This window comes from Pipra filicauda, unplaced genomic scaffold (genome assembly GCF_003945595.2).
Source record: "Pipra filicauda isolate LSUMZ 115617 unplaced genomic scaffold, ASM394559v2 scaffold4_size7858003_pilon, whole genome shotgun sequence".
Classification (NCBI taxonomy): Eukaryota; Metazoa; Chordata; class Aves; order Passeriformes; family Pipridae; genus Pipra; species Pipra filicauda.
In genome coordinates this window covers 2,059,312-2,082,646 of record NW_024104643.1, presented here as the reverse complement: position 1 = coordinate 2,082,646, position 23,335 = coordinate 2,059,312, and the positions used below count along the sequence as shown (strand labels likewise).

General features: G+C 34.8%; 1 protein-coding gene across 9 annotated transcripts in view; it reads left to right on the top strand.

Annotated features, from left to right (window-relative positions):
- The window catches only part of NAV3 (neuron navigator 3), a 534,722-nt gene that overhangs the window by 367,129 nt on the left and 144,258 nt on the right, over positions 1-23,335 (top strand). For 7 of the 9 annotated variants that reach the window (XM_027747750.2, XM_027747746.2, XM_039386754.1 and 4 more), the window contains 2 exons: positions 8,314-8,386; positions 12,094-12,271. In XM_027747750.2, coding sequence (XP_027603551.1) covers positions 8,314-8,386; positions 12,094-12,271 — 251 coding nt within the window. Of the gene's footprint in view, positions 1-8,313; positions 8,387-12,093; positions 12,272-22,248; positions 22,278-23,335 lie in introns of those variants that run through there. The other 2 variants (XM_039386757.1, XM_039386756.1) reach the window with 2 other exon arrangements.

Genomic DNA, 23,335 nt, shown 5'->3' with positions numbered 1-23,335 from the left:
TCTGCTTAACCCTCTGAAAATGCATTATAATTTTGATAGAAACCTGGAATGTGACTTGATCTGGGCCACGTGCAACAGGAAGTCAGCAGAATGCACTAAATATCTCCCAGGAGGACTGTTAACACCTGTTTTACCTGGGTGGGTTTTCAAATTTACACCACGCATGGAGACTTGATATTGCCTTCCAGTGTAGTTGCAAAAAGTTATTGCAATAATCTGCCATGTTAGGAGCTTGAGGGAAATAAATTATCAGAAAATAAATAATGCGATTTTTGAGACTGTTTTTTATTTCCTCATTTTCCCTTTCTTCAAATTTCCCCATTTCTACAAGAGGAACTGAGAGTTCATGGCAAATTTCACTGTTTCAGTAGTTTGTGTCCAAGGGAACCGTACAACCTGCAGCCTGCCATACCAGCATCTTCCACAGAGAAAATTTGCAACTAAAGAGCTTCCTCGGAAGAGTCACTATATGTTTTACATTACTCTGGGCCACATTTCTTCCCATTGTATTTACTTTCAGATTTGGAGGAATTTGTGTGTATTCTCTGCTCTTCAAAGTATCCTTATTAAGTAGTAGTAAAAAATATTTTTTTATTACATAGTAATACTATGTACAGTTTCTTCACAAGGAATCTTGATGGAAATATACAACTTTCAGACAGTCTTGCTCAAAAATAAAAATCTGTAATTATTTTAGCATGAACATGTATGTATGTTAACAAGCACACTCAACTTTAAATATGCAAGAGACAAGAAAGCAGATGTCTTGTTTTTGGTTGTGTTAAACTGGTTTAACCTGCACAATATGAGCCCATATTTCACATTGTTCCTTTTGAAAGTCTTTAACCCTACTCTTAAATTAAAAAAAAAAAAAAAGCTTTCTACAGAAGGATCCTCCCTTTTAGAATACCTAGGAATCAGTGACTGTGGATAACATACAGAAATACAGTGTAGTGAAAATGCTACAACAGTTTTGCAAATAAAATTTCATGACAAATTTTCACAGAAAACAAGTACATTAATAACAGTGTCAAATGAAATGAAGCACGGGGCATAGAAGGTGTTTCTTATCATGATGGAGGTTACCGATTGGTACTTTACAAGTAGTTGAAAGAAATATTACCATATGTTATAAAAATAAATCATAATTGCTTACTTTTTAAGGATTAGATACATTTTATCCCACCATGTACAATTATGAAAACATTAGGGATTTTTTATTTTTTAGTTGTATTACCAGTTGCAGATTTTTCTAAAGAGAACTCTAAAGTGTTCAGGTGTGATGAATATCTGTTTTCAAATGAAACACAGGGAATTCCTACTACTGAGTGTTGTTTAAGTGATCATGTAAGAATCACCTGGACTCAAAAACAGCGTTGAATGTGTGGCATTTGAAGAATGGATAGGCAGGGGGATAAAGACATTGGACTGGATAATCCATTTTGTTTTGATCAGTATATACAAGTTTTAATCTGGACGGTGCTTTTGACTTCTTCAGTTGAACCTCCTGGGAGTAAGTCAGTTATCAGAAATGGGCGTTTGGGCCCAATACTCAACCTTAGAAAATAATAGTACATATAAGTAAGTGCAAAGCAAGCATGGTAGTAAGTAGAATAATATTGCATTCAGTTACCACTGAAATGGACAAAGTTCTTGAGTTGTTTTTTATTTTTTGTGGAAGGAAGTATTTGACCTGTACCTATTTTATACATAGTGAAAAGACCTGAATGTCCACCTGTCTGTTTTATGAAGCCTAGCTTTGTTAAATAATCTGAAAGACACAACTGAGGATAAAAACATACGTCACTATAGAACTGCAAGCATTTCCTCTTAATATCTCTATCTGGTAACTTTCTAGCTCTTTGTTTTAGGGAGGGGCAGAACATGAATACAAACTAGTAAAACTGGCTGGGAAGAAAACTCAAAATAAACAAAGTTACAACATGGAAAATCTGGGTGTTTCTCACGTCACCACTGAGTTGTCAATAAGTCAACAATGTCTGCAATGGATGAGTCAATTAAGAACAGAAAGTGAAATAAACTTGTCCTTTTCAATCCCTGAGAACAGCTTTAGGCATATCGTGTTGTGAAAGATTATGCATTTGGCCAAAAATAGTCCTTTTAGGCAGTGTTTGCGTGAGAATGAAACATGGACCTTTGAGAGTGTACATGGCCAATTCTCATACTACACTCTATTAGACAAGGGAAAATCAGAGTTTAGATCTTTCCACCTGGAAATATTTCCAGTTTCCTCCAGATCATTCTATGTAACTAAATCTATGTGGACAGTTTTGTTCTCTTGTCAGCTCCAACACGTGCACCAAAAATGCTTTTATTCACTCATGAAGGCATCTCGATTGCTTGCCTGAACACCTGATCTTTTTAGAGCCTGCAACTGATACCAGGTCACTAGCACTTCACCTAATACAAAGCATCTAGAACTCAAAAGCTTTTGCGTCTCCTTCCGTGACTGATTCCTGTGAAAATCAAAAAAAATAGTATCTGCTTTTCCATTTTATAATTTCATTATTTTATGCAGAATGTGAATTGTGAATATTGTGTAAGACCTGAATTTTATTTTTATTTGATTTTGATTGTCCTAGTGCTACAGAACTTGAAAGAGAATGAGCTATGTAACAACATTAAATTATTTTCCTATTCTGCATTCATTTAAATCCATTGACCTCCACAAATTGAGTTAATAATAAATATAGATATGAAAGAAAGAGTCAAATACATGTCTTAACTCAGGTTAATACTCTGGAGAAATTTAGGAAGAAACCTTGCTGGTAAAGTGTGTTTTAAATACAGTTATTGTGACACAGACTATCTCATAATACCAACCTCAAATGAGTACTATTTAATATTTGTATTAAAAATATATAAAAAGGTACTGAATACTGAAGAGTGAGTATATGATTCTCTGGATTTCTGTGGAATACTATTTTCATGAGTGTCCTTAATCAGCCATCAGCAACATTAAAAAATTTCTACAGAGCAAGTCCTTTGCCAAATTTTATCTCAGGCTTTGGGTCAAGAATTAGAATGTTAAAACACACACACAGAGCTATGGAAGATAGCACTAAATGAAGTGCTAACAGAAATTACTCTTTTACTTTTGTTGCCAAAATAATCAAGAGTATTTAAGTGCATATATGTATAGAAGCATTCTGTAATGATAATGTGTCATTTTTATAAGGTGTCCCATTCTTCAGGAAGAAAACAGCCCAAAGTAGGCAAATAGCAACTAACTTGTGTATATGGTGTTCTTGTAAACTATATTGACATAAACTTAATAAAAGAGGGTTAGTCAAAGCAACATATTTTTCAGTGTCTTACACATACAGAAAAACATATTGCTGTGTTAGTCTTCTGAGCATCCCACAATTAAATTTATTTTGGAAGTGAAGAAAGTGTTGTCTCCAGACAAAGGAGATGAAAGCTAATCATGACAACAGCAAAAATAATTGTAATAAATAGACATATTCTATATATTGAGTTACTGGTGAGTATATCCCACAAATTAACTCTTCCTGCAAATCTGCTAACTGCTGGGTATTAAGTACTACTGTTTATCTACATACAAGTACCCCATCTGGCTTAGTGATTTTTTTCTGTCAGTGAAATTTTAAATATCTTTCAGTCAAAAGCAGATTGCTTACAACTACACGATGTAATCTGTGACAGCAGATTTACAATGTATCTTCTTTACATGCCACCTAATGTATTAATAGTATCAGAGTTGTGACATTTCTGCTTATTTGTACATCATCATGTACTATAACCCCTTAAATGTGAGTGTAAAAATATCTTGGAGCTCACTAATATTTATGGTGTTAAGTATTTCAGGTGCTTTTTTCATGATGCTGTGGGTATGAATAGTATTAAAAGGATCAGATTTATGAAAGAAGCTTAGTATATTGTAAGCATAACTCAGTAGGCTTAATTTATAAAGCGTCAAATGGTGTTATTTACCTGATTGATGCCTGCAAATCTTAATTCCTAAATTATCGTCCTCTTAGCTGAGTTCATCTTTACCGACAATGCTGTAGCTACATTTCAGAGTTGGACACATTATTCTTGACTTTATATAAGGAAGGGATTAGGTTTCAGAATTATGTTTTTGTTACCTCTGAAAAGCAATCTCATGTAGTGTTGATTGACTTTCAGCTGCTTGATTGAATAGCTAAATGGCAAATATCTATATGGCAGTGAAGGTTTATTATATCATTAATTCCTTATCCTATTTATAGTTTTTAAGGTTTTTAATGTGGCAGGTCTACTATTCAACGTGCTGCCCTTCTACTCTTTTGAACCTTTATATAAAATAATTGCCTTGGAACAAAAAAAAATTGGGGGTTGACAGTGATGGAGAATGGTTCAAAAACAGTCTGATCTTGGCAACATCTACCTGTACAAGCAAATTTGAGTGACTCTTTGTCTTGTTATGTAAGATTCAGTGTCAATCTGCATATCCTGAATTCTGTACTGTAACGAGCCATATCTTCTGCTATAAAACTTTGTAATTCTGATGATACTATTCACTATAATGTTAAATATAATCTCAGTTATAAAATAGTTCTTTTTGCAAGCAAAATCCACTTCAAAATTTTGTTTATATGTAAGATACACAAGTGTGATATGTAAGATACAAAATTTTTCTGTTGTGTCACACTACAAAATCTTCGTCCATTGATATATAAGCAGGTAGAATTGTACATATACAATGCCAGCTCTAGGAGGAGTTTACCCCAGTGTATAATAACCTCATCACTAACTACTTAAATAAACATGGACTTCAGGAATTCATACTACTCTTGATTGAAACAGTACTGAGGAGTAGAAGTTGCTTGAAATCTCTTAGAACTTTTGTAATTGCAAAATCACTCTCATCTGTGAGTAAGTTTGAAGAAAAAGTGTTTGGGGACGCTTGGATTTGAGTTCAAAGAATGACTGTGGTTTGCCAAGGCAAAAAGTAGGTAATTAAAGCAATATTTAGAGATACACTAAAACTTTCAATTGGGACAACTTTAAGGCTAACATATTCTAGACTGCAGAGGAAAGAAAGTGAAAACAACCCAAGGATGTATTCATGTATGTCTCATTGAGACCCCTAACAGTTTCTGAGGGTTGTATAGTAACTGCTGTTATTATCAGAAAACTGCGAGAGTTGTTTTCTGACATTTTCAGTGTATTGTGTGGTTGTGAGCTGCCACACCAAACTTGCTCAATTCACAAGTCAAAACAAGACTGTATTATAAGGCTAACAGTGCAACTCCAGTCTATTGTCTGAAAGTTGGCCACTGCTATTGCTTCATACACCACCAGCACCAGAAGGGTGACTTTGGACCTGCAGCTTCTGTAATAGTTCTCTTGGTGAACTGCAAAGTAAAACAGAATTTGCTTTGTAGTTCTGCAGCATATTGAGTCACTGGTGTTAGTAGTAATTATTAGCTTTGTCTGAGAGTTTAAGAAATTACTTCAAAGACACATGCTGTAGAAGTAGACACGTAAAGTAACCAGGCGCCATCTCTGTAGGATATTTTCCACCTTAAATGTGTGTGAAGATTTATGTATTAGTCTTACTATTTACTAAATATTCAGTATTGAAGATAGATATTGAGATGTTTTCACAGCACATTAGGGCTTAAATGTTCTCCAATAAACTAGGGGGTTTTTATAGCTCCTGAACTACTGCAGAGGGGACATACTCATTATAAAAAATGTCTTGGTTAACCTAGAATATGTGCTAGGAAATATTTTTTCAGTTATTTGGAGACGGATGCTACTCATGTTGGTCTGATTTTTATTTCTTTTTCTCCTTTTATTTTTTTCTCCGTTTGGCTTCCAGTACTACATTATAGAGCAGAATTTCCCACCTTTGGAAGTAGTTGATACTGCATTATGGTTGATTCGAAAGTTCAAGGAAACACTGAGTTATACAGCTAATATACAAAAAAATCTTCATTTCTTTTAAATTTTTCAGGACAGGAAAATTTCCATTCAATTTTTTTTATTATGCAGTTGACATTGTTTACAGTTTGAGTAGAAATATTATCATCATATGCATTATTTTCAGGACTGATGCAGGGGTGTAGTTGGAGGTCAGGGCTGAGCCAGCTCAGCTCCCTTGTTGCTACCACCAAGAGTGACACCATCTGCTTGTCCCTCCTTCCCACCTCCCCTTTACTCTCCCAAACCATGCCTTACTCATGCTGGGACGCACCTTCCCCTCTGCTGACTCCTGTGCTTATCTGATTGCATAGCAAACTGAGTGACTAAAATACATTTGCCTTTTTGTTGGGCAAGTTTTCTGCACGGAGCTCCTGGTGTGCTCAGAGAAGCGCTGAAACCCAGCAAAGGCAGCAGCAACAGGGCCCCACACCTGGGAGGAAGAAGAGGTGAGGAAGAAGCAGATCTTCCTATTTTAGCTGCAGTCAAGTTGCAACTGATTTAGCTGATTTATCACGTCTCTATATCTTAACACAATGACCTAGTTAATGTGGGTTTTTTCATGCTGTAAAACTACACAAACATTTAAGACAGTGACAGAGTTAATGCCTGGGTTTCTGCAATTGCTGTGCTGGGCCAGACCTGGAGTAATCCCATTGATTTTAAGATGGTTATTCCACATTCACAGTTGTGAAAATTGGCAACACCTGCCAAACTGGTTTATAAAAACTTTATCGTAAACCTCAATTTTTTTAGCAACTTTCATCAGTTTAGCTGCAGATTTTGGACTTTTTTTTTTCCTGTAATTGATTAAGGAAAGAGATTATTTATCATTCCCTGTAAATATTAACATGTCCTTGAATTCAACATTTGAAAAGACTTTTTAAAAGATGTGTTTACTAATGTTTTGACATTTATTGTCCTTAAAAAGCATATCTAAAAATTTTGCAGGTATTTATAAATCTATATATACTATTTGTGGATCAAGACAGTCTGTGAACTCATATATTTCTAGGGTCAGTAGTAAAAACAATATTTATATCCTTTCAGCTACTACCATCTTCTGCGAATAATGTCAGAGCTGCAATCATAGAAAGATGACAGTAGTCCTGGGTGAGAAAAGATACTGCCAAGGATTAAGTAATTTTCATTCAAGAAATGAATTTACCCCTTTGTTTTGATGGTTGAAAATTGTCTGTATGAGGCATTGTAAAATATACAAACATTCAAATAAAATTACCTGTATGGATTGAGCTACTGCAGGCTTATATTTTTAGTGTTGAATATTCCTTTCTTTATTTTTAATGTTCTCCAATGCAAATATATATTTAAAATATATTCTTAAAATTATATTTTTGTGATCCTAATTGCCTTGAAAAAATCCATCAACCTTAAAAATGTATGTTATAATGAAATCTGTTGAAACCTCTTGACACAGAACCTTTCTATACATACTTTTTCTGTTTTCATATCAACATATTTATAGACAAAAGTTGTTAAAAGGTTTTACATATATAGCTGAGTATTTGCTTTATAGATCAAATGAAGCAAATACTTCATTTGGAGGAAGTATTGGGGAAGGACTGTGGTAATCAGCTGAGAATGCTGACTTGAGAATCTTTTGGAACATTCTGTCTTCCTCATCTGTTAGAAATAGACATATGAGAGCAGTCAAATTAATTCTCTGATTACTCATTTTAGAGGCAGAAGTTTCATCCTTTTATTGATCTACATTTTCATATCTAAAATTCTCTGTGGTAACTGTAGATTTCTTCTAAATCACCAACAGAAGTCAGCACCATATTCTTTACTTTACTCTTCCGAGGAGCATAAACATTAAATAAATTAAAATTATTTAGCATAAGATTTGAAGGAAAAAATTTGGAGAATCAACCACTAATGTGACATCATTTTCACGGAATCCTACATCATCCCAAGAAAGTACCTTTGCTAACACATTTGTTAGAGTTTTTTTGCTTATATTTTTCAGTAAACTCATTTGCTCCCATCTCCAGACATATACTCAGTGTCTAATTCTCTATGCATGCTTTCATCACTGCTTGTTTTTAGTGTATAAAATCCAGTTTTATGTTAACTAGGTGGGTTGCTGAGTTGCCAGCATGCCATTCTGGATCGGGCATTTGTGAATTGTTTTTAAGCACCAAAGCGGACAATGAAAGCTTTATATCAGTTCCCCAATTAGCAGTAATCATTCTTGCTAAACTTTGGTAAAGAGCTGCAGTATGCAATGAATGTAAAGTATTCATTCCTTGGCAGTTTCTTTTTTTTTTTTCCTCTCCCTACATTTCTACATTGTGTAAAATATTCTTATGCTGCTTGTTATTTCTATTCATATTACAGATTGAGAATGTTGATGTCTGCCTTAGCTTTCTGGCAGCCAGAGGCGTAAATGTCCAAGGTCTTTCTGCAGAAGGTAAGAGAAACAAATCATCAGAACAAATAATAGTATTTTCTTCTGAAAACTAAATTTCTTAACACAAATTATTTGCACCTAAGTACCTATCTCCAGCTGTCTTGAACAGCATGAAAATTTAGATTAGTGATAGCGAGTTTCATTTTAATTTTCCCTTGAAATTGAACCAAGAAATTCAATGTTTACGAAGCTTGAGATGATGTTTTAAAATACTTTTTCAATAGTATTAATCTTTTCATGTTACCTCCATAATATTAGATAGGCACAGAGTTTCCCAAGCATACATTTTAACTTGTTCATATATGTGATTCAAAACAGCAAAGAAGGATATGAGAATCTTGCTCAGTTAAGTAAAATCAGGGAAGTCTATTTGTTTTAGCAAATTTATTATTACTAGTAATGCTGTCAGGATGTGTCTGAAAATTATAGTATTCCTTTGATGTGATCTATTAAGAGTGAGTGATCTTGCTGCTTCAGTTATTCTGCTGTATTAGTCACCTCTAGTGATTGCCTAATATGGTTACAAATAAATTCATAAATATAATAAATCAAAACCATTATAAATATCAGTTGTGTTAATTATTATGTAATATTTGCCTTGCTAATGTAAGATGCAGGTGAATATTTTTCTTGTAAATTAATAACATGTAAGTAAGTCTTTGTCCTGTAACAAATTAAGCAGTTCTGCAAGGTGCTATGCACCTTCAAAGTCCCTATGACCTCTGTGGCAGCTGAAGGTAACATACTAATGAGATGGAACGCTGTATTTTTATTTTGCTTGTAGCCCAAATAAAAGCTGAAAGGAAAAACAAAAATTTCCCAGAGCTGTTAATTTCATTGTAATTCTAGAAGACTCATGGAGAAAAAATCTGGAATGCTAACCACTGTTTGATTTTTTAAATTAAATCAGATTATCTTTCACCATCTCCACCTTTCTAGGACTTTAAAAGTATGACACAGCTGTGATATGTGCTATCTATTCACTTTGACTGTCAACTTATGGAAAGCTCCTTAAGTGATTCAAGAGAACCTTTGTACATACTGTAGATATCTTGATACAAGAGCTTACTGAAATTTTGCATATTGTCATTCACCTCAAAGCTGTTTAGAAACTGAATTTTCTAGTGCAGCCTATATTTACTTGCATATAAAATACCAATCAAATGTGTGAATAACATGAATTTATTTAACGAGAATGCTCTTCAGTGGTTAATACCATGACGTGGTGCACGACACTTAGTTTTTGTACTTCGGTAGATCAAAATCTGTTTGCATTCTGTAATACATGCCTTTAATCATACCTTTGTTTTGCTTTGGAAAATAATTTTAATAGGATGTAAGCTTCAACTGTGTAGCTTTAAGGTCATATACTACTGAAAGCAATACTACAACATGGGGTTAAATGCAAGGACTATGATTTAAAATGCTCATTATTATTCAAAACCAAATTTTATTACTGAGTTCTGAAGTAAGTTTAAAGTAATTTTGCTGTTATGAAGTTGGTAATGAATCTGGTTTAAATCCACTAATATCTTTGTGTTACTTTGTATTACTTCGTATTACTTCAAAGTACTTCAAAAGTGTGATCTATTAAATATACCATTTTTAGTATGTATAATCATGATTATTATAATTTTTTGGGGGGAGAAGAAAATGAGTTTTGTGTAATAGTTTGGTAAACGTGTCGTGTTACCACTGGACCAGAAAGAATCTTGAACAATAAACTATTAGCTTAGGAAGGTTTGAAGATTTCACAAACCTCATTTGGACACTTGAATGAAGAGATCTAGAATAAAAGTAATTTTCAAATCTTGACTGCAGAATTTCTGCTTGAGAACTCAATTGATAAATAATAAGCTAGTTGCCACAAAGAAAAACACTCCCCTCCTCTTTCCTACGTGTGTTTAATACACATTAGCAGTTTCTGGATTTTTTGTTTGCAAGAAATCTTCTAACTTTAACTCATTTAAAAGTAGGAAAGAAAAAAAAGTTCAAAACATAACTTTCTTCTTTAGAAATAGTAAAATATGTAGTTTAACACGAAAAGTGCAAAATTTTAAGATAAAAATGATGAGTGGAATTTAACAAACAAAGAATTCTTTTTCTGAACATTGTGATGTTCAGAAAGTGAACAAGTGATGCAAAATGATAACAACAAATAAACTTGTGTCATGTACTGAAAATCTTCTAGAAACAGAACAGCTTAAAACAGATAGTTATGTGTTTTTTGGAGGGTAATTTCAGGGTAGTTTTAAATATAAGTTTTCTGTATTTCTTGATAATGATCTTTCCTGAAGCAAACATGAATGGAAAAGTAACGGTTGTCTAAAAGGTCTGGTAGCTCTGAGAAAGTTCTGTGTATCTCTGATGATCTCACTGGGAAACAAAGATCCTGCAGCATCTTCACAGGGAAGATGAGAAAGCATGAATGCTCAGAGAAAAAAATTCCATTTTGAAAAGTATATTTCAGTGCCCAGGATGGCATTTGCTTTTGAAGAGCGGGTTGTGACCATCAGGGTTCCAGTGTTTGCTGGCCTGTTAGTGTATGTACTAACATTCCACCTAATCCTATTGAAAGAAAATTAGTATGGTTTACAAGACATGAATATAGCAGTAATTGTTTATAAATTTGGCTTGAAAATTTACCTAAGAAAGCTGTGTAGGACTCACAGCTCAGTATTTAGACTTGCAGGGAATGCAGAAAGATTATAGTGTTGCATGTTAGGTTACAAGTCTATGAGTCTAATGAAAACCTTTCACAAGAAGGTCAGTGCCAAAAAAAACTAATAATGAGGTTATGAACAGACCTACATGCTGCAGATAATTTCATTAAAGTCTCCTGAGGCTTCTTTTTTGACGCAGAGATCACAGATGAGCAAAGAATAGCATTATCCTTTTAAAACCTTGGTCTCAGGCTGGGGAAAGGCAAAGAAAGGAATGGAAGATATAGGAACTTTATTGTGGAACACCAGAATTTTGTTCAGGTAGCTGTGTTAGCCTCATGTGAAAGCTGTGTTTTTGAAATAGCATTATAACAGAGAAAACTATAAAATCACGTCATTTGAAAGTTCAAAGATGTTATCATGAGCATTACAGTCACCTTTTTTAAAAACAATTTTCCATTCATTTTCTTCCCTCATGTTCCTTGAATATTTGTATGAATGGATATGTGCTCACCTCTTAAGACTGTTACATCATTCTTTTTGATTTTTCTAGAACCCACTGTTTATTACCAATGTGCACAGAATTTGCCCAAAACTCAAGAAGACTAATTTAAAGCCATAGGGTCGAAGGGATGTGCACCTAGGGCCAGAAAGAATTCCGATTTTTCTGAATTAACTTCTGCTTATTTAGAATATTTGTACTTTATTGAGCAGTAGTATTAATTTCAAATTATGTATGTTATTTAAGGTTTGATGGAGTCTTCTTTATGGCCATATAAATGACTCAGCATGAGAGCATTACAGAGACATGGTTTTTTGCAACAATGGCACATAAATAAAGAAAAATTATAAGAAAAAGTAAAGTATTAGTGATACCAAAAATGTCCCTGATATTAGTGATAAATAAAGAGGTATAAGACATAAACCTGTAGAGCTATAGGTATGTACAGAGATATTTTACTGTAAGACTGTGGAAAAATGAAGTCTAAAACCAAAGTGTTTTCACTTCTTGTTCTCTTTCTTTTTTCTTTTTTTTTTAAATAGAAATACGGAATGGAAATTTGAAAGCCATTTTAGGGCTGTTTTTCAGTTTGTCTCGTTACAAACAGCAGCAACATCATCAGCAACAGTACTACCAGTCTTTGGTGGAGCTACAACAGCAAGTCCCTTCAACTTCACCTGAAATCAGCCAGTCCAAAACACACCAAGATATGCAGTCAAGGTAGGTTAAAAAGTTAGTTTTCTCAGGGGTGAAAGCTTTTTGTTCAAAAAAGACAAAATTTCTTAGAAAAAAAAAAAAACAAAAACAGGCCACTTTAAGACTTAAAAGCTTGGCATTTTCTTTTCCTTTCTTCTTTTTTTTTTTTTTTTTTTTTTTTTACCTATTTTTGCAATGGATGCAATGTATTTGTTTGGTACTATGCCTCCATTTCTTGGGGGTAAAGCTAGACTGAGAGCAGAGAACATTCCCAATTAAATTTAGTTCCAATTTTAATTCATTGTAGAGCTTTCTCTTACCTTACTATTGATTCCAGTGCCCACTGCACAATAAGAGACAGCTAGCACACCATGTGGTTAGTATACTGGTTATTTTCATGTTTTCTTCCCAAACCCAGTTCCACATCTAAAGGAACAGTTTCAAATAATTATCAAAATACATGGGGAAAAGGCAAAATTATTGCTTTCATTTGTTATAAACTCTTTTTATCCCTACACATTCTGGTTTTTTGAGCACCTAATTCTATTTGATTTTTTTTTTTTGAAAGGGAAAAGAAATAGCCTTAATCTGGTTGTTTCTTTTAAGTGGTCAGTTTTATATTTAGTTTTAGGAAACCAAAGCACTCAGCAGAATCCTTAATTGCTGAATTACTTTTCTTTGAGACTGCAGCTGAAAACATATTTTGCAAATGTAGTTGCTTACAGGCCAGGACAAAAGAATCAGTTTGAAACACAAATATCTATTTAAATGGAAACAGTATTAACAATGTATACTTTATTGGGGAAGTTTAAAAAAAGCTATTCACATCGGGTGCCATGAAAACTGTAGTTCTTAATGAAGACTTTGATCTTGTTGGGTTTAGTACTTGTTTGATTTTTCATATCCGTGTTTAAAATGTTTTTGCTGACTTACTGAACAGCTGTATGTCTAGAATGTGATAAGCCAATGATCTAGGATGGATTAAAAGTATCAGACTAAGATAGTGAGATTCTAGTTCTTTAGTCCATTCATACCTAAATTACACTTTCATGTTTATGATAAACATATTTCTTTAAATGACAAAAACTTTTAACACCTCAGCGTGATAGAAATGTTTGTCTTCAAACTAGGAATGTTTTAAAAATATGTTTTGTAGGAAAGTGTTGCTGATAGCATTTTAATTATCTCCTTTGATACAAAAATTAAGATACATTTATATTTGCCTTGAGCATTACAAAGTGAAATGCTTTTATTTTCTCTGCTACTGAAAATTAATGTCTTTGAATGCTTTCTCTGTGAAGTTTAGTATTAGAGTGTAACCTAGGGAATTATGGTATTGTCGTAGAAGAGTCTGACCGCTCTCAACATTTTCCAAAATTGAACTTCTGTTTTCTGAGGGATATCTAATACTGCATAAGAAGCAAAAATGTCTTGTTATTCAGAAATTAATCAGCGTTAATCAGTGGAATTAAGAGATTAGCCAGCTTCCTGTAAATATCTTTGTTTACTGGATTTTATTTATAATTTAGTAAAAGAATGGAAGCATTTTCTGCTTTTCCCATGGTGAATTTTTTAATAATAAAATAGTTACAATATTCCTTTATACATCACTACTATTACAAGGGTTTGTCCAAAAAAGCCTGGATAAAGCAGGTGTTTTTTACTATTTGGATGACATGGGTTGCATATGGTATGCAAAGAGTTTATGAATCTTTTATTAAGTTTTCTTTTCATGATAATTCTCCAAGATCTTGTGGTTCTTCAGCACCTTCTTCTCCTATTTTTCTGTTTAAATATGCTCCCTTAAGAGGAGAGGCAGTCATTCCATGTTCAGAAACCCAGCATTTTTGCTTTTGTAGAGTGACATCTAAGGCTGGTTAACAAAATTTCTACTTCCATCAGTGTGCTTTAGACCTTCCACTTCCATCTAGGAGTTTAAAATAATTTAATTCTTTGAATAAATTTCTATTTATAACTATGTTTCAGTTGTAAATTATTTCTATGTAAAAAATTATTAGACCACGATTTCTTATTTCCAATCTGAAAACTGAAAGCAAGAATGTTTCTGTTTGCTTTCATATATACAAAAGTTTAATGCTTATCACTACAAACTTCTGTATTGCCGGAGAGAGTATAATTTCTCAGTAAAGTCTTTATGGATAACAAAAGGTCTCTACTACTAAAAGTTTTCTCCAGTATGAAAGTTTTCTATCTTCTGCTACAATTACATCTAGTATTCTGAGCTGCTAGCAAAACAAAGAGCCCCAGAACTTAGAAGCAAACAGAAATATATTTTTTTAAATATTTCTTTCATTTTTAAGTAATATAAGGAAATAAGCATAAAATAATATATCCCTTTCTAAAAAAAATAACTACATGTGAAAACAAGTTTTCCACAAATAGATGGGCATTTATAATTGTACATTGATATGAACTCTCTGTGGTGGACTTAGCAACCTTTTCATTCATAGCAATAATTCATTTAATTAATTCTTTTTTCCCAAAAAAACCAAATCGCTTGAAAAATAATTTAAAAAAAATCTCCCAAACACCTCTTTAGTTTTAAGTTGCTAGTGAGTGAATAAAAGCTTCTTCTTAGAAAGAAGCCAAAATATGAAATTAAAATAGAAAAGATTACTTTGAAGAGATTCGTCTTGCCTCTTACCTGCCTTTTGCTACTTGAAATGTGGACAGGCAGCTTACATGACTCCCCAAACTGATTTCTATGATTGCTTTTGTGTCAGCTGTGTCTCAGCATTACTTACAGAAGGAACCAACATGACTGAGTTGGCAGGAGCTCATGATTTAGAAGGTCCTAAGGAACTGATATGACTACTCCATGGGACTCCTGAGACCTTCAGATATTTTTGACAAAAAGTAGTTTCATACAGATACTGAAACCTTCCTATTTTATTGAATGGAGAATTTTGAAAAGTGATAAAATCTGAAGTGTATAATAATGTACATTTTTCACACTTTCCATATGAAATTATTAACTCAATAGATGATCTAGCTGTTATCAATAATAGAGTAATTTTACTTTTTTAAAAAAGTAGTGGTGATAAAACTAGCTATTTTATCATTTCATAGTAGATGTTAATCTTTAAGGCAATTTATTATTACACATTTATGTGCAGGTATGCTTTTTTTATTAGTCTGTTGGAGTTCTGAATATGTTTTTCAAAATTCTGAATACTTTTCATTTTCTAGCATATCTGGCATAACTGTGGAAAGGTTTGGCATGTAGAAGCCTTAAGGCAGAAGATTACTTACAGTGTATATTTTGGAAAAAATATTTGGGAAATGCACATAACAGAGACTATTTTCCTTTAACTTGGGCTGTGGCCTTTTATTACCTACAAATAGCCTCAGGTTTTTGAAAGAAACAAGAAAAATTATCCTATTATTATGGCAGAAGCCAGATAATGAATATAGCTGTTAACATCTGAGTGGCACATTCATCTTTATTCTATAGTGGCAAAATGCTTCAAATCTGATTTGAGTAAATTTTCGAGGGTATTGGAAAATTGTATTCTTATACATATAGGTATTTTATTCTACTAGAAGACTCACATATTTCTACTGTGTTATACACCTGAGGAATAAAGCTGTCTTTTTGAGTCACTGTGTACATTTAAGTGCATTTGATATCCATGTGTTTCTATGTGTGCATGTAAGCAAAAGCAAAACATATACACTGAAATTGGTGGATGCTTTTTGTAGACTTCGTACATCTTTTGAATGTTCAATAATCAATCACATTTTATGTTGTAATTTAAGCCTTGGAAACTATGTCTTGGAAACTATTTTAGGTTAGAATATTCTATAAGAAAAGTTATCTTCTTTGTTGCTTCCAGAAACGTATGGTAAGCATATTGCTTAATTTCAACTTGGTTTCCTGGGAGGTAAAAAGACATTTTATTTTCTTTATTAAACAAGTATGTTTAATAAATGCTGTCCGCTTTTTCTGAGAGAAATACAGATTATACATGGAAGAGAGAAATACCTCTGAGAAGTCACACAGAAGGTGGTCAGAATACAGAGGTTGGTAGTATTCAGGCCCTGATGAAAACCAAGGAAGTTTTGTCTTTGTATGTACAAGGCTAGTGTCTCACCCTCCTAATTTAAAAGATTGCTCCTGACGATGATGATGATGAAGATGATTGTGCTGTCGTCCTCATTTCCAGGTTATGATGTCCTTAGTAATGATCAATGTTTGTGACCATTACTGGGTCTGAGCCTGTTTCACATGCCACTGAAGACAACCTACTTTGGTATCAACCTCATTCAGACAGTGTTTGAACCCTTTATCAACAAGAACTGAAACAAGCATGAAATTATATTAGGACTCTACAGGTTTCATAGACAGGTTGTTTTAGTATGGTAAATAGAGATCCCAGGGGAAAGTTATAATCAGAATATCACAAGACTGACAGGATTAGGTTTGTGCAAAAATGGAGAATTCAGGAGACTAGTTCAGGAGGCTAGTTGTCCTTGGATGACTAGGAGACAACACAGGTCAGGAATGTAATTAAACCAATTTCTAGAGGAGCCTCTCTTCCCTTAGTGCAAAGTTTGCATAGGAGGATAACGAATCTTTTCTGTCGGGCTCCTAACAAAGTTATCCAAAACTGGTCAGTGTGGCAATACTCTAATGTTCCTATTCCCATGTAGTCTGTCTGTGACCAGTATCAGAATTGTCAAAATTGTGCACACAGAAGGAGAGCAAGATTCTGCATGTGAAAGAGTATCATTGGCCTACCTAATCCTAGGGCCAATAGCAACATTTCAAATGAAATGTAAAAAGAATGTAGCAAGTTGATTCATGCTAAGTGAAATTTCGTGCAAAGAGTATTCTTTATTTATGGAGGATTATAGTTTTGTACCACTAAGTATAAAAACTCAGAAATTATTAGACTATTAGCAGAAAAATCTGCAGTAAATTAATGGTAACCAAAAAGAGAGAATGGTTTTCGATGTGATTTCTGATTTCTTTGTTTTTCCTATATTCTTATATGACTAATTGTGGGAATTGAATACTTCAAAATCTGAAGTTGGCACTTCACCCTTTCCTTCTGACTTTATTGCAGCTCTGAGATTTATTTAAAAAAATACAATGCTGGTGGCCTTATTTATGTCTGTCAGTACAGATAGATGACACCAATGCTTACATTATATTTTTATGCTTTGCTTTGCTAGTGGATTCCATTATCACAGCAATGCATCTAAACTTTGTGCAGTGATGATCTTTCAACCACCCAGATACGAAGAGAAAACACATGTGGAAGAAAGAAGTTCTGTCTCACTTATGGCAGTGACTGGTTTCAGTAAGCTGTCAGAAAAATTCACTGAGACGGACAAACTATTTTATCACGTACAGGAATGATTGAGCACAGCTTGAGGTCCAGATGGATTTTGTTAGATTTGTTATATTGAAAGAGCACCCTGGTTTTCCTAGGAACATAAACAAAGTTGGTAGCTGATTTCTACCGGCAGTTGCACATATAACTGCTGCAAGGAACTAGGTTTCATGTTGCCTGCTGCTCAGAAGTTCTAGAAAAAAAAAGCAAGCATATTGGACACACAGCTTGTGCTATGTGAAATACAGTAATGCAAATGTAATGGTTATGATTATGAATTGAAATAGATCCGTGTCAGAACACTGCCAATCTGTATAGCAGTCTTGGTTACGTCACTCTCAGTTTAGAAAAAGGCCTTCGTTTCAGTATTCTTGAGGTTTAAAATATTATTGCAGCTGTCTGCACCAAGTGCATTGCACTAACATAGACTAAAAACCAAAAGGTGTACATATTTGTGTGTCTTCCTTGGGTTTAATGGATAGGAAGGTGATGTAACAAGTCTCTTCACTGTGACATTGCTAGTCACTTGTTTTTGGTGAAGGGAAACAGATAAGTAGTTCCTGCTCTTCCCACTACAGAATCATTATCTAATGACTAAAAAGGAAAAAAATTAGAAAAATATATATTTCTTCTTTCTGTTCTCTGTTTTCTAGTAAGGGTCTAAGCAAAGAAAGAGCTATTAGTCTAATCTGATGTATTTTTTTGTGTCAATGCAGAATTAATTGCTTAATGTGATTGTACCAGCATCTGCAGCAAGCTGACCTTCAAATGGTCTTTAGGGCTTTAGTTTTACTTTAACTGAGATATCTTTTTACCTTGAAAATCAGCTTTGACCCTGTTTCATTCTACTCCTCAAAGATGCCATCATTACAGTCCTGAAAGTTTCCAATGGTAGGAACCTCAGAAAGGAAGTTCTTTCATCATATCTGTCCTGAAATCCAAGTAACTAAAGAATATAGTGTCTCTGAGTACATGATTTTGCTTGTACCTTCAAGCATGAATCTATTGAAGACAGACTTCTTGTGTAAGATGCCAGAAGTTCAAAGAGTGCAAAGGAGAAATGTCCAACTAATTTAGAACGGATGACAGGGTATGAACTAGGACTGCCTGAACCACAGATATTTCCTCTTGTAAATGAAAAAATAAATATGTATTTATGTGTTAGATATATACAGATAGTTTACATCTATAAAATATAGGTATATCTATAAAATACACATTCATATATAATGTTTATATATAAATAAATAGCATTTATAAATAAATAAATATGTATAGATATATGTAGATATAAATATATATGTGCATAGATATAGCCATATATTAATTCACCAAGACAGGGCTAAAAGGGAAAAGAAATGTCTGGAAAATATTGTTTGTGTGAAAAATCAAGTTTTTGGTTTTTTTCCCTAGAGTTCTTTGTCTATCCATTTGAGGAATCAGGGATCTTTTACCTCTCCAAACTGTTTTGTATGGTGAGGAGCCTGGAAATTTTTGTTTTCTGTGGCATCTCTCCAGGCACACTTGGGATTTGGAGTTAGGTATTCCTTAGAATATTATCTGTTGTTCTTTTTGCCAGGCAGGATGATGAGCAGCCAAGGAGCTTATTTGAAAAAAAAAATAAAATTGAAAAGAACAAGTTTTTTAATTGAGACCTTCCAGGGAAATTTTTACATTGACAATGCATTCTTTTTAAACTAGTCTTTATCAGAGAATTTTTCTAACACAAAAGTCTTGAACAGTTCTGGAGTGCAGTCACACTAGTGATATAAATGCACTTTATAAGATCAAGAGCATATTAAAATGAAGTATGGCAGTAATGAAGAAAGATTTTGATGATATACTACAAACCCCTGTCTTTTTCTAATTTTAACACTTGACATAGCTGACATTTTAGAACCACCAAGTGACTCTTAACATTATAGAAAAATGACAGTGTGATGTAACATGATCCTTTTGATCCTTTGGAAGACTTAATAAAAAGTAGATGATATTCAGGGTGAAAATGCATGGGTTACCTTTTGAAGAAGGAGGTTAAAATATTTTCAGCTTGATTTGTGCTCCATTCAGGTTTATAGAAGCTCTGTCCTTCAGCTTTTTGTGCTTTACACTCACTTTCAAGGACCTACTTCTTTTCTGATATATTGTATAGCAACAAGATAGCCTTTCTGGCAGTTTAGCCCAGTGTCAAACAGTCACTTGCCTTCCCTTTTCATAGAATTGTAAAATCATTTAGGTTGGAAAAGACATCTGAGATTATCAAGTCCAGCCACTAACCCAGCACTGCCAAGTCCACCACTAAACCATATCCCCAGGTGCCACATCTATAAGTCTTTTCAACACCTCCAGTGACTCAACCACTTACCTGGGCAGGCTGTTCTGGGCAGCTTGACAACCCTTTCCATGAAGGATTTTTTCCTAGTATCCAATTTAAACCTCCCCTGGGGCAACCTGAACCCATTTCCTCTTGTCCAATCACTTGTTACCTGGGCGAAGAGACCAACTCCCACCTGGCTACAACCTCCTTTCAGGTAGTTGTAGAGAGCAATAAGGTCCCCCTGAACCTTCAGGCTAAACAACCCCAGCTCCCTCAGCCACTCCTCTTCAGACTTGTGCTCCAGACCCTTCATCAGCTTTACTGCAGTTCTCTGGACACACCCCAGCACCATAATATCTTTCTAGTGGTGAAGGGCTCAAAACTGAGAACAGAACTCAAGGTGCAGCCTCACCAGAGCTGAGTACAGAGGGACAATCACTGCTCTGGTCCTTCTGGCCACACTCTTTCTGATACAGGCCAGAATGCCATTGGTCTTCTTGGCCATCTGGGCACACTGCTGGCTCATGTTCCGATGCTGTTGACCAGCACCACTAGGTCTTTTCTTCTAGGCCTCTTTCCAGTCACTTTTTTCCAACTCTGTAGTGTTGTATAGGGTTTTGTGACCCAAGTGCAGGATATGGCACTCTGTCATCCTTTTTCTTATTTGCCAATTTCTGTTGAATATTTCACTGTACTTTCAGTGGGAGGGCATTTAAGATCCTTTAGTATTGTAGCTGATATTGATTTCCTAGTTTCACCTACACCTTTTAGGACTATTTTTTTAACCCTGCCTGCAAATGAATGACCTCCATCAGTTCCCCATCATGATGGAACATGGTGCATAGCTTGCCAGAGCAACTGACTGTGCCACACAGCCTTGTGGCGTAACGCAGTCCTTATTTCTGCAACCAGTCAGCACAGTACAGGTGTGGTGTTCTCCATCAGCACCTCAGAGTCAAAAACATCACCGTCCCTTCTTCTCAATACTGCCTCAGCTACCTCTGTGCTGAACTGCCTTTCTGGGTGGTCTCAGGATGTTTATTCTATTTTTTCGCAGCATTTAACCAAGGGACCAGCAACAGGAAGTACCCATTGTCACCATATCGTATCATCTGCGTTGACTAGTATTTCCCTGGTTTGTAAGACAAAATATTGATGATTTCCACCTGGAAGCTAGTTTGCAGAGTCATGATGATTTCAAAGGATTTGGTATCAGATGTGTATACGCCATCTTACCTGTTTTGAAGAGAATTTGCTCTTCTTCCCTATGCGTTAGCAGGAAGAGGAGAGCTAAGAATGATACCTGGCCCTGGCACAGGTCCAGTATTGTGATTGCCCCCAGCGCTGCAATGCTAGGCAGTAGCTCTGGGACCAGCAGGGTTTCCTGCAGGCTCTGCAGTCAGGTTTGGTCTCCTCTGTAGTTTTTGTGTCCCCTTCCTGCAAATGTGCTGTGGCTGTGCTTTGCAGGTGACTGCTGTAACTCCTCTAAGGAGTCAAAGCTGTGACAATGCCACAGAAGACTGCTGGTAGGAGTATTACGGCAGGGGAAAGAGTCTTGGTAGCCAACAGCTGAGAACCAGAGGCTTTCAAAATTCCCTTTTCCAGCCCTCCGATAAATAAATCCTTCCTTGTCCTCAATGTTGTAGATTTAAACTAGTACTGTCTGGTCTGTTAAGATCCATTTGCTGCTTTATTGCAGACACATTTTTATTATACGATTGTGTGGACTTGTAAGCAAAACAGGTTTATTTTCCTGACTGACAGATGTTATCCATAAATAGTTATGTGGTGGTACAGAGGACAGCGGGCAAATATTTGTTTATACTAATGTGGCTAGGCTAAAGTCTAGTCTGCAACTGTGTTGCAGTTCACATCTGTAAAAGTGGGGTCAGCAGCTGGGAAACAGGTGTCTGTGCAAAGCTTCAATGGGCCCAAAACATCCAGTCCTGACTGAAAAGGAAAACCCAAAGTCATTAGGAACTTGATGCACCTGGTTTATGAGCTGTTAAATTTCTCTTTTTCCCCTTCTTTTGTCACATTACTTTGGAAAATAAATTTACTCAACCACAGTGGAAATCATGCTTAACAAATCATGCTTTACTGACATTGAGACTTTCATCAATGCCTTTCAAGCCTGTCCAGGAAGTTTGAAAGCAGTCTACAGGCTGATGTTTCATGAATTTGCTAGTGAATGGAGTTCCAAGCAACAGACACAGAGGGAAAGCATTCTAGTAAGCATGTCCAGATAGGTATTTCATGTATTTGTTGCTATTAAAAAGTCTGTAGACTAGCTTATCAACACTGAGATTAAATTATTTGATCTTTCCAGTTACTTTCAAATGTGTTGTTTGAGGTAGAAAAGCTACAATACACTATGGCACTGCATCCAATTCACTCTGTTTTTCCATCTCACTGTTTGTGTTGATTGTACTGTGTATCATTTTACCTTTTACAACATAATGCACTAAGGTTTTATTTGACACACCATTTTTCTCACAAACTTCTTATTTTAATCAACACAGATAGCCAGCTATCCATTTCTAGATTCCTTCTTTTCAGATATGTTGAAAAAAATGAGTGGAAGATCTCATCAAAAGATGAGCTATTATGCCAGGCACAAATGTAGCCATTTCAGCAAAACAACCTATGTCACATTTGCATCATAAGTCCAGATATTACTAAGAAAGATAGCTGTAAGTGAAATATCATTCAATATACTAAAAACTAGATAGATATAAAAAAACATAAACAGTAATTATTCTGATATTATTGTCATATTATTATAATAAATTTTAATTTCCACAGAAGTTATGATCCTACAAAAAAGCAATTTGTCAGAAGTACTGTGAAGATATATGTCAGAGAATTGAATGCTACTTTTATATATTGAATGATTCCTTTTTACCCCCTTAAGACTGAAATACTCTCCTTTTTTTTCATATTCATCATGTGCACATGTGCCATTTTTAATCGACAGGAACATTGAACCCTTTATTGGGGTTTAATTTCTAAAGTAACAATAATCACAGAGCCCATTCAAGTCTCACATTGTCCCTTGGATTGTGCCTTCTCCTAGCCCCTCTTCAGGACTTCTGTGATAATTAATACAAGAAGACCTTTCTCACTTGACGACTTCTCCCATCTACTCTATACTCAGGCTGTCCACTTCAGTGGACTAGCAGAAATTGCTTAACACTGTTCTGGTAGACTCCAGACCACCAGGTGCCTCTTATAAGTGCTGCCAGTCTATAAAGCTGGGACTAGAGCACTGTGGTTTATGCTGCTACTCAGAAGAATTTGTGGAAGATGCAGAATTCTGAGAGACAAACCTGTGACTATCAGAGTTACTGCTGACTCATCACTTCCTTAATAATTCAAGGAATTTTATGTTGTGATTGCACCTGGATTAGG